This window comes from Solea solea, chromosome 1, assembly GCF_958295425.1.
Source record: "Solea solea chromosome 1, fSolSol10.1, whole genome shotgun sequence".
In the NCBI taxonomy this organism is placed as follows: Eukaryota; Metazoa; Chordata; class Actinopteri; order Pleuronectiformes; family Soleidae; genus Solea; species Solea solea.
The window spans coordinates 24,788,818-24,799,867 of record NC_081134.1 but is presented as its reverse complement, the minus strand read 5'-3'; the positions used below and the strand labels follow the sequence as shown (position 1 = coordinate 24,799,867).

General features: G+C 46.0%; 3 protein-coding genes across 7 annotated transcripts; 1 reads left to right on the top strand and 2 right to left on the bottom strand.

The window, feature by feature from the left end:
• Positions 1-47: 47 nt before the first annotated feature.
• tmub1 (transmembrane and ubiquitin-like domain containing 1) lies at positions 48-2,807 on the bottom strand. Of its 2 annotated transcripts, none has more exons than XM_058634647.1 (3): positions 2,704-2,807; positions 759-1,274; positions 48-629 (listed from the first exon to the last, which is right to left on the bottom strand). In XM_058634647.1, the coding sequence occupies exons 2-3, from the start codon at positions 1,244-1,246 to the stop codon at positions 269-271; spliced, it is 849 nt and encodes a 282-aa protein (XP_058490630.1). In that variant the 5' UTR covers positions 1,247-1,274; positions 2,704-2,807; the 3' UTR covers positions 48-268. The 2 variants fall into 2 exon arrangements, with proteins under 2 accessions (XP_058490630.1, XP_058490622.1); XM_058634639.1 differs by lacking the exon at positions 2,704-2,807 and adding an exon at positions 2,477-2,678.
• Positions 1,281-2,307, bottom strand: LOC131460982 (dynein heavy chain; the record flags this gene model as incomplete). The annotated part of the gene is given in 2 exon segments (XM_058631970.1): positions 1,281-1,752; positions 1,754-2,307. Coding segments are annotated over 2 exon segments (963 nt in total), but the record flags the coding sequence as incomplete, so codon positions are not given.
• A 376-nt stretch (positions 2,808-3,183) lies between the features above and the next one.
• ubtfl (upstream binding transcription factor, like) lies at positions 3,184-11,048 on the top strand. Of its 4 annotated transcripts, none has more exons than XM_058632509.1 (20): positions 3,184-3,713; positions 4,856-4,946; positions 5,073-5,248; positions 6,183-6,266; positions 6,341-6,496; positions 6,711-6,775; positions 6,901-7,021; positions 7,086-7,196; positions 7,282-7,409; positions 7,496-7,637; positions 8,348-8,389; positions 8,476-8,589; positions 8,875-9,039; positions 9,183-9,293; positions 9,513-9,592; positions 9,702-9,891; positions 9,971-10,018; positions 10,120-10,254; positions 10,394-10,489; positions 10,624-11,048. In XM_058632509.1, the coding sequence occupies exons 2-20, from the start codon at positions 4,883-4,885 to the stop codon at positions 10,681-10,683; spliced, it is 2,088 nt and encodes a 695-aa protein (XP_058488492.1). In that variant the 5' UTR covers positions 3,184-3,713; positions 4,856-4,882; the 3' UTR covers positions 10,684-11,048. The 4 variants fall into 4 exon arrangements, with proteins under 4 accessions (XP_058488492.1, XP_058488483.1, XP_058488475.1 ...); XM_058632500.1 differs by having other exon boundaries at positions 3,185-3,713; positions 10,621-11,048; XM_058632492.1 differs by having other exon boundaries at positions 3,185-3,713; positions 10,391-10,489.
• The last annotated feature ends 2 nt before the right edge of the window (positions 11,049-11,050 follow it).

The window sequence follows — 11,050 nt, the reverse complement described above, 5'->3', positions numbered from 1 at the left end:
TCACTCTCACTCACTCATATCTACAGTTTTAATAAAGAAAAACAAAATGATAAATAAACAATTTAATAGATTTTTGTCTTCAAAGAAACAGACATACAGACAGACATGTGTCAGTAAAGAGGCACAATGATGATGAATAATGATGAAGATGATGACTCTACATGATCTGAAAAAATAAAAGTCCTTGTTTACACTCTGTCTCCATGGCAACACAAACACACATCAGCTCCGTCAGCGTCCATTTCCCACTTGGCCAATCAGAGAGCAGCTAGCGGCGGTACACTCCGAACGCCACCAGGCTGATGAAGATGGTGACGCCCACCAGAGAGGCAGTGGCCGGCGCCGTGAAGAACTGTCGGTACTGGATCTGACAGTACCACAGCACCGACAGCATTAGGACCAGCAGTGGGACCATCAGACTGCCCACATTCAGAGCAACCTGCACCTGGTCGCCAGGCTGAGGCCCCGCCCCCGTTCCGCCGCCACCGCGCCCGGCGTGCTGCGAGATGTGACAGTGCAGGACGCAGTTGTGGGCGAGATTCAACGACGCCAGCGTCTGAGCGTCGTCCTGCAGCAGCTGACCTTGATAGATCAACCGCACCTGCTGCTCCTGACCCGCAAAGTAGGTCCTGAAAGGTCAACAGGTCAATCAACATATATGTAGTAGCTGTAGTAGTACTGCAGTACTACTGTAGTATTAGTCATATATACATATGTAGTAATACTGCAGTACTGTAGTAGTAGTAGTACTTGTTTACCGTTTGATGTATCCCACAGTGTCCTGTGGTTGGACCTGAGCTGTTCTTTCAGTGTCGTTGAGAAACTTCAGTCTGACCACCATGTTCCTCTGAGAAGATGAAGACTCTCCACCTCTTGCTCCTCCACCGGCCCCTCCCCCTCCTCTGTTCCTCACCCCGTCCTCTCCTATCTCCCCTCTGTCCCCCCTCCCTCCTCCATCCTCAGACTTCTCCTCGGAGGCGGAGTCAGCATGGGTGTGGGCCACAGTACTGTGTGGTGGCGAAGGAGAAGTGTCAGCCGTGTTTATGGAGGTAGGGGGTGTGTCCTGGTGGGTGGGACCGGTCCTCTGTGGGGGGGAGGGGCCTGTAGCAGCAGCAGCAGCAGAGAACAGGTGTTCTGGAGGCTCTGAGGTGCGCGTGGAGATCCAGGCGAGCAGCAACACCACGAGGAGCAGCAGAGTGCCAAAGAGCAGCGTCACCTCGTCACCGACGCCTTCAATCAGAGCCATCGCCCCCGGCAACGCACGTCACACACACCTGCACGCCACACCAGGAGGTGGCACAGACATGTAAACACCACATTTACTATCATCACTGATGACATCACTAATATACATTATTTACATTGTGATGGGAAAGTGGGTGGAGTCTGAACAGTGGGAAAATTACTTTTGTCTTCAATACTGCAATAGTGTACTGTAATACTATAATACTGTACTGTAATACAGCAACACTGTACTGTAATACTATAATACTGTACTGAAATACAATAATACTGTACTGTAATACTGCAACACTGTACTGAAATACAATAATACTGTACTGAAATACAATAATACTATACTGTAATATTATAATACTGTACTGTAATATTGCAATACTGTACTGTAATACTATAATACTGAACTGTAATACTGCAACACTGTATTGTAATACTATAATTCTGTACTGAAACACTATAATACTGTACTGTAATACTGCAACACTGTACTGTAATACTGCAACACTGTACTGTAATACTATACTGTAATACTGCAATACTGTATTGTAAAACTGCAATACTGTACTGTAAAACTATAATACTGTACTGTAATACTGCAATACTGTACTGTAATACTGCAATACTGTACTGTAATACTATAATACTGCACTGTAATACTGCAATACTGCACTGTAATACTGTAATACTGCACTGTAATACTATAATACTGTACTGTAAACTGTAGCGTAAACTGTAATACTGCAACACTGTACTGTAATACAGTACTGTAATACTGCAATAAAGTACTGTAGTATTGCAGTAATACTGTAGTACAACTGTGTAGTATTGCAGTAACACTGTAATATAACTGTGTAGTATTGTAGTAATACTGTAGTATATCTGTGTAGTAATGCAGTAATACTGCAACACTGTACTGTAATACAGTACTGTAATACTCAAATACTGTACTGTAATACAGTAGTGTAATACTGCAATACTGTACTGTAATACTACAATACTGTACTGTAGTATTGCAGTAACACTGTAGTATATTTGTGTAGTAATGCAGCAATACTGTAGTATAACTGTGTATTATTACAGTAACACTGCAGTATAACTGTAGTACTGCAGTAATCCTGTGTAGTATTGCCGTAACACTGTAGTATAAGCAGTGCTAACTAACAGTCTTGTTTTAAACTTTATTGTTTCATGTTTTTTTTACACTGATGTGAACGTGTTCTTCCGTGACGCAGCTCACCTTTACCCCGTCTTTATCCCGGGGTAAATCCGTGTCTAGTTTGGCTCGCGTGTCCCGTTAATCTATATCGATCTAATGATCGAACAAACGGAGCTAAGTGCTAACAGCTAACTGCCAACGGCGTTCAAAGTCGGACACAAACCGGACGTCGGCGCGGCTACATGCTAACAGCTGAGTCAGAAGCAGATCAAAGAAAAACAAACATACAAACAAACAAACAAACTCACGGTTCAGAAGAGAAACATCACGGCGCGTTAGCCTGCAGCTAACATGCTAATCTCCGCTCACACACTTCCTGCTTCCGCTTCTTCTGCTGTCATTTCAAAATAAAATAATAAAATAAAATAACACTGCTCCCTGCTGGTGTGTGACGGTTCATCAAGATGCAACACAGATATGATCTATATTTAATCAATCATGGTGATGACGTCATCAGTGTACTGTAAATGTTCACATTCACAACATTTATGATCAAAAGATCTGAAATGATCAATTATTAGATTATAATTCATTTTTATTGTGGGATTATATTTCAATCCTGATACTTTCTCTCACTCACTCACACACAAACACACACACACAGGGAGAGAAAGAACAAACAAAACAAAGTTCATAGAAATAAATTTTAATTTGTGTAATTAACAAAGACGTGCAGGTGTATCAATCACTTTGATCGTTTGATCAGTGGAGGACAGCATCGGTGAATCGAGGACATCACAGCCGGTTGTAAGGTTGTTGTCGGCGGAGGGCTGCGCTCCTACGCCTCCTCTGGGCCGATGATGACAGGAGAACAGACCGGAGCGGCGGACTGTGGTCCCGTGTGTCGGTGTGTGGAGCAGAGTAGGCCGCTCTGCTCTTCTCCTCGGACCCCGGTGAATCGGTTTCTCCGGATTCCGGGCCCCGGCTCAGGCTCAGGTCAGGCGGGTGTGAGTGTGGCGGACTCAAAGTATCACACTCGCTGTAGTAAAAGCCGGGTTGTCCGGGGCTTTTGGCCGCTGTCTCCGCCGTTGTCTCTGGTTTCATCCTCCGCCTTCGTCCTCATGTTTTCCCCCGGAGTTCCTCCCCCTGCGGCGCTGGGCGGAGTTTCATACCGGACTAGACGCTCCTTTTGTCGGATTCGATTCGACTTGACTCCCCGGGGTTTACGACTGAAAAACGCAGGCTTTGGAGGTCCTGGAGGCACGCGGACGACACGGTTGTGTGCGGTGATTACCGGACAGTGTGTGTGAACCAGCTGGTGAGTAATAACCGCTGATTTCCCGCAGATTTCCGCGGTTTTCTGCTCGTTTGTCCCCGAGTCTTCACAACATTCATGGCGGCTTCGCAGTGAAGGCTTGTGGGGCAGCAGCCAGAGCGAGGGCTCGCTCAGCCCCGAAACACCGCGGTTTCTGCGCTTTAATGTAAAAAACCCCCCCCCACAATAACAATAATAACAACAACAACATTACACGAAACATTTGAATGATTTTCCCCACAAACACATTTTTCTCGTTTTCAGTTTTTCTTCAAATCAACAGCGGCGCGAATCAAAGTGAACTCCTCGTCTCTGTTTGAAGCGATTTCACGTCAAAACGTTTCATATTCGATCATTTTGACTCCATTTTGATTCATTTTGACGTTAAACCGTCACGTCAGCTCGTGTCGGCGGCTCAGTGTGTGCTGCTGACTCCTGCCGGAGAACACACGCCATTACCGGGACAGCTGCAGCCTGGAGGCCTGAGACAACACTGCCTTACTATTATCATCATATAATCAATATTATCATCACAATTATAATAATAATGATTATAATAATAGATATAAGTATTATACTGATTTATCATCATAATAATCATTCTGATGATTATTATCATCTCACAGGTGAAATTCTCTGTGAGATGAATAAAGTATCTATCTATCTATCTGATAATTGTTATAATTATCATCATAATTTGTATTATAATACTAACAGTAATAATAACTCTGATTCTGTCTCAACGGAGAAACTCACGTCAATGTTGTTTAAAAGCAGAGAATTTGATCACGTTTGTGAGTACACATTTAACGTCCTGACACAGAGCTAAACTAAGCTAACATTTCTGCTGCTGCTAACTGCACTGAAGGTAACAAAGCTAACGGTCATTATGATTAAACGTGCTAATGTTTGCATCACTTTGAAGAAGGTAAATAATGGCTGAGTCATCATTAGCATTAGTGACGTCAGTGCCCTCTGGTGGTGAAGTAACACACTCACATGAACTGATGATTCATTTAAACCTGATGAAATCATGACTGTCAGTCTGTGACACGCCCCCTACAGGTGTGCTAGCAGTCTGTGACACGCCCCCTACAGGTGTGCTAACTCTGTGTGTGTGTGTGTGTGTGTGTGTGTGTGTGCAGAGGTGGGTGGGGTCTATCTGCTGCAGGATGAACGGCAGCAGCGTCTCCACTTCTCAGAATTCCAGGCTCAAAAAAGAACAAAAGCAACAAGGTTAAGTTTTGTTACCATGGTAACCATGATAACATGTGATTCTTTCATTTAATCTGCAGCTTCATGTACTTCCTGTGATAACACAATCACATCTGTGTGTGTGTGTGTGTGTGTGTGTGTGTGTAGATGACTGGAGTAAAGAGGACTGTCTCACTCTCCTGGAGAAGATCCGCACTTCTCTACCAGATGCAGACGCCATGAAGTATAAAACCACAGAATCTCACTTTGACTGGAACAAAGTTTGTTTCGGCAGCTTCACTGGAGACATGTGTCGTCAGAAGTGGCAGAGAGTGTCGACGGAGGTACAACTTCTCGCTGCGCACGCCAAACAACGTGGATGCCATTAAAGAGGACTGACTGTGCTGTGAGCACCCCCTGCTGCTGAGAACCAGCCTGACACACAGAGACTCTCTCAGTTTAAGTCTCAGATATCTACGTCACATGATCGCGTCTTTATCTGCGTCACATGATCGCGTCTTTATCTACGTCACATGATCGCGTCTTAATCTACGTCACACATGATCGCGTCTTTATCTACGTCGCATGAGCGTGTCTATCTACGTCGCATGGGCGCGTCTTTATCTACGTCACATGATCGCGTCTTTATCTACGTCACATGATCGAGTCTTTATCTGCGTCACATGATTGCGTCTTTATCTGCGTCACATGATCGCGTCTTTATCTACGTCACATGATCGCGTCTTTATCTACGTCACATGATCGCGTCTTAATCTACGCAGATAAAGACGCGATCACACATGATCGCGTCTTTATCTACGTCGCATGAGCGTGTCTTTCTACGTCACATGATCGCGTCTTTATCTGCGTCACATGATCGTGTCTTTATCTGCATCACATGATCGAGTCTTTATCTGCGTCACATGATTGCGTCTTTATCTGCGTCACATGATCGCATCTTTATCTATGTCACATGAGCGCGTTCAAATGTCTTATTTTGTCACTTCAGTGTTTGAAATCCAATGTTCAGATTGACCTCAGTGACACAAAGTGACCACACGAGGCAGCAGAGGAGCAGCAGCTCCTGTTTTTCTCTCTGAGGTTTGGTGAGACTGAGCCTCTGTGTGTCAGGCTGGTTCTCAGCAGTAGGGGGCGCTCACAGCACAGTCAGCTCTACTTGTCAGTACCTCATACAACCACACTTTGAAAAACTGTCCCTTTTAATGTGTGTTTTTTGAAGATAAGTTGATCAATGAATGAATGAATGATATTTTGCAGGTTCGTAAGTACAGAACAATGACTGAACTCATCGCAGATGCCATCGAGTTTGTTAAGAACCCGTACAAAGGAAAGAAGCTGAAGGTGAGATGAACAGAGTCAGACCGGACCGAACCAGAACCCACCGATCCTGAACCACGTGTGTCTCCTTCTCTCAGACTCACCCAGACTTTCCCAAGAAACCGCTGACTCCATACTTTCGCTTCTTCATGGAGAAACGAGCCAAATACGCCAAGATCCACCCAGAGATGAGCAACCTGGACCTGACCAAGATCCTTTCCAAGAAATACAAAGAGCTGCCGGACAAAAAGAAGGTGACCTCTGACCTCACACTGACTTGAGCTCACACTGACCTCTCACTGACCTGACCTCTGACCTCACACTGTCAAACTGACTTCACACTGTCAAACTGACCTCTCACTGACCTGACCTCTGACCTCACACTGTCACACTGACCTCACGCTGACCTCTGACCTCACACTGTCACACTTACCTCATACTGACCCCTAAATGTTTATTTCCCTGCAGCAAAAATACATCACTGAGTTTCAACGAGAGAAAGAAGAGTTTGAGAAAAACATGACACGATTTAAGTGAGTTCAGCTAATGCTAACAGCATGCTAATGCTAACAAAGCTCTATCTGTGAGCTAACATTATTTAATTGTGTTGTGTGTTCGCTTTATTGAGGCTAACTGTGAGCTAACTGTGGGCTAACAGGGAGGAGCATCCAGAGCTGATGGAGGAGAGAAAAAAATCTGATCTGCCCGAAAAACCAAAGACTCCACAACAGCTGTGGTACAACCATGAGAAGAAGACGTACATGAAGGTCCATCCAGAGGTGAGACACAGAGACAGACAGACCGTCAGAGACACACACTGATCTGTGTGTTGTTGTGTTACAGGTGAGTCAGAAGGAACTCAAAGACGCTCTGAGGAGACAATGGTCTCAGCTTTCTGACAAGAGGAGACTCAAGTGGATCAGCAAAGCACTGGAACTGCAGAAGGACTACGAGGTACCAAAGAGTCCCTGAACACACCACACACCCGAACACACCACAGAGTGTGTGTATTAATGTGTCTGTGTGTCGCTCTGTGTAGGACAGCATGAGAGTGTACCATGAAGCTCATCCAGACGTGAACTCAGATGATCACGTTCGCTCAGTCCTCACTAAAGCAGAGAGACAGTTAAAGGACAAGTTTGACGGGCGACCGACTAAACCTCCTCCGTGAGTCACTGGTTAATAACCTGACCCACATGCTAACCAGTTAACTCAGGACAAATGGTTAATGGTTGTGTGTGTGTGTTTGTTAGTAATGGCTACTCTCTGTACTGCGCTGAACTGATGGTGAACATGAAGGACGTCCCGAGCACCGAGCGCATGGTTCTGTGCAGTAAACAGTGGAAGATGATGACGCAGAAAGAGAAGGACATGTTCCAGAGACGCTGTGAGCAGGTCAGGACAACACCAGGCTAATGTCAGGACACCAGGCTAATGTCAGGACAACACCAGGCTAACTAATGCTAACATCAGGCTAATGTCAGAAAGAGAAGGACACGTTCCAGAGACGCTGTGAGCAGGTCAGGACAACACCAGGCTAACTAATGCTAACACCAGGCTGATGTCAGGACACCAGGCTAATGTCTGGACAACACCAGGCTAACTAATGCTAACGTCAGAAAGAGACGGACATGCTCACAGACACTGTGAGCAGGTCAGGACAACACCAGGCTAACTAATGCTAACACCAGGCTAATGGCAGGACAACACCAGGCTAATGTCAGGACACCAGGCTAACTAATGCTAACACCAGGCTAACTAATGCTAACATCAGGCTAATGTCAGAAAGAGAAGGACATGTTCCAGAGACACTGTGAGCAGGTCAGGACAACACCAGGCTAATGCTAACACCAGGCTAATGTCAGGACAACATGACAATGTCAGGACAACACCAGGCTAACTGATGCTAACATCAGGCTACCGTCAGAATGAGAAGGACATGTTTCAGAGACACTGTGAGCAGGTCATGACAACACCAGGCTAATGCTAACACCAGACTAATGTCAGGACAACATACTAACTACTGCTAACACCAGGCTAATGTCAGGACAACACACTAATTATAGCTAACATAAGGCTAACGTGTTTTCTGTGTGTGTGAGCAGAAAAAGAAGCAGTACGACATCGACTTGCAGAGATTCCTGGAGGTAAATAAAATTGTCACCTGATCGTCTTCATCTGGATTAAAAGTCATTTGCCAGATGGTAATGAAATCTCATCCACACTGTTTCAGAGTCTCCCAGAAGAAGAACGAGACCGCGTCATGACTGAGGAAAAACTGGGCGGGGCTAAACTTGGTGTGGGCGTGACCTCTAGTCCTCACAGGGCCAAATCTCCTTCTGTCAAGGTCAAATATTCTTCTCCTTTATCAAGACACTGGCATGAGCTCACATGACTCCATATGGTACAAACATGAGCTAACATGACTCAACACAGTTCACACATGCGCTAACATGACTCAGCACGGTTCAAACATGAGCTAACATAACTCAGCACGGTTCAAACAGGAGCTAACATGATTCAGCATGGTTCAAACATGAGCTAACATGACTCAACACAGTTCAAACACGAGCTAACATGACTCAGCACGGTTCAAACATGAGCTAACAAGACTTAGCCCCCATGTTTTTAGGGAGGGGAGCGGGGCCGTGAGGCGGAGCCAGAGTCATGGCTCCCGGCTGGACCTCAGAAAGAGAGACGGGATGGGAAGAAGACGGTGAAGCTTCCAGAGACGCCGAAGACAGCGGAGGAGATGTGGCAGCACAGCGTGATCGGGGACTATCTGGCCAAATACAGAGTGAGAAACACACAATAACAAAACGTTAGATTTAGAATTGAATCTGAGAGTCCGACAGGATGGGAAAGCAGCTCCAGGATTGGTCAGTGGGTAAACGTTATTGAGTGTCTCCGCCCCCTTCTGGTCATGTGATTGTCCTGCAGAGTGACCGCAGGAAGGCGCAGGTGGCGATGGAGGTGGCGTGGAAGTCGATGGAGAAGAAGGAGAAGATTCTCTGGATCAAGAAAGCGGCAGAGGACCAGAAACGTTACGAGGTCAGTGAGCCACGCCCCCCTGACACTCCTGTTTTACTTATTTTGTTTGTGTAACTACAGAAGTTTGTATGTTTGCAAAGAGTTTTCATGACGTTGCCACGGCGACTACGGCAGCATCTGATGACTATGGGAGGAGTTTGAACCCACTTCCACTGGACAAAGTGGAGACAGGTTTGACAAAGACGCTGACTTGTTGTTGTGACTGTCGGTGTCCTGTAGAGGGAGCTGTTGGAGATGAGAGCTTTAGGTCCAAATCAGAGGAAACCCAAGTTTGACGGAGAACCAAAGAAACCTCCAGTGTGAGTGTGATGCACACACACACACAGAGTTTCCTGTATATTTGTTATATTTACATCATGTTTATTAGCATGTGCAGTAAGCCCCTCCCCCTGCTGTGTGGTCCAATAGGAGCGGTTATCAGATGTTCTCTCAGGAGCTGCTGACGAGCGGCGAGCTGAACCACTTCAGTCTGAAGGAGCGCATGGTGGAGATCGGAAAACGCTGGCACAAGCTCAGCCCCGCCCACAAAGACAAGTACAAGAGACAGGTAGACGAGCAGCAGGCGGAGTACAAGGCGGAGCTGGAGAGCTGGGTGAAGGTGAGGGGCGGGGCATCACATCACATGACTCCACACATCTGACTTCCATCATCACATTATCTCTGTTGTCCTCCTCCAGTCTCTATCTCCTCAGGATCGAGCTGTCTACAAAGAGTTTTCTTCCACTGTGAGTTTTCCTCTGATGACTCAGTGTTTTGTTTTTTTAATCCACATTAGCATGTTTGGAGACGAGCTAACGTGACATTAGCATGTTTTTTTGTCGCTCAGAAACGTCGTAGCACAGCTAAAGCTCGCAGTCCTGCAGCTAAAGTCCACGTGACAGTGAAGGCAAAGGCAGGAACTTCCAGAGCTGCAACAGCAGGGGTCGCTGTGGGAAAGAGGGCCATGGCCTACAGAGCCAAGGTAACACAACAACAACACACTGACAGAATCTAAAGGAAAATGAAAAGAATTAAATCGATTTTTATGAAACCGTTGTTGTCGTTGAGTCCCTCGCTCTCTCTCATTGGGTTAGTGTCTCTCTGTCTCCGTCTTCCAGCAGGACATGTTGGACACAGACGAAGAAGACAAGAGCGACTCGTCTGACTCCAACGACGACGAGGAGACGTCGGGAACGAGCGACAGCGATGAAGACGAGGTGAGTGCGGGACACAGACTCTGATTGGTCAAATTTTTAAGTTGCGACACACTCACAAATTAAAGGATAAATCAATAGATTTTAACAATATCTCCATAGCAACATCAAGCTAACATATACACTTTGTTTAGAAGGACGACGAGGACGAAGATCAATCGTCCTCCGAGGAATCCAGTGACTCAGACTCGGATTAGCTCCACCCATTCAACCTCATTGGAGAGGACAGGCTGTGCAGGCCACGCCTCCTAATATGCCAACTGATCCTGGCGGACCAATGAGAGATTAGCGATGTCGCAGCGCTATCCCAGGAGGGGCGGAGCCTGACGGAGTGTTTTGTTACCTGTATGTTTTTTATCAAGTGTTTGTTGGTTTTTATCTGATGGACGTTTTAGACAGGCGGAGACTCAGTGACATGTTGGGAGTTTGTACAGTGTGGCAGGCAGAAGGGAAGGGGGTGGAGCCTAGTTGTCATTTGTTACCACTGAGGGAGGAATCAGTGTTCAGCCTCCAATCAGACGCCTGCAGAGAAAATGATTAACAAATAAATGCACTTTTCTCATG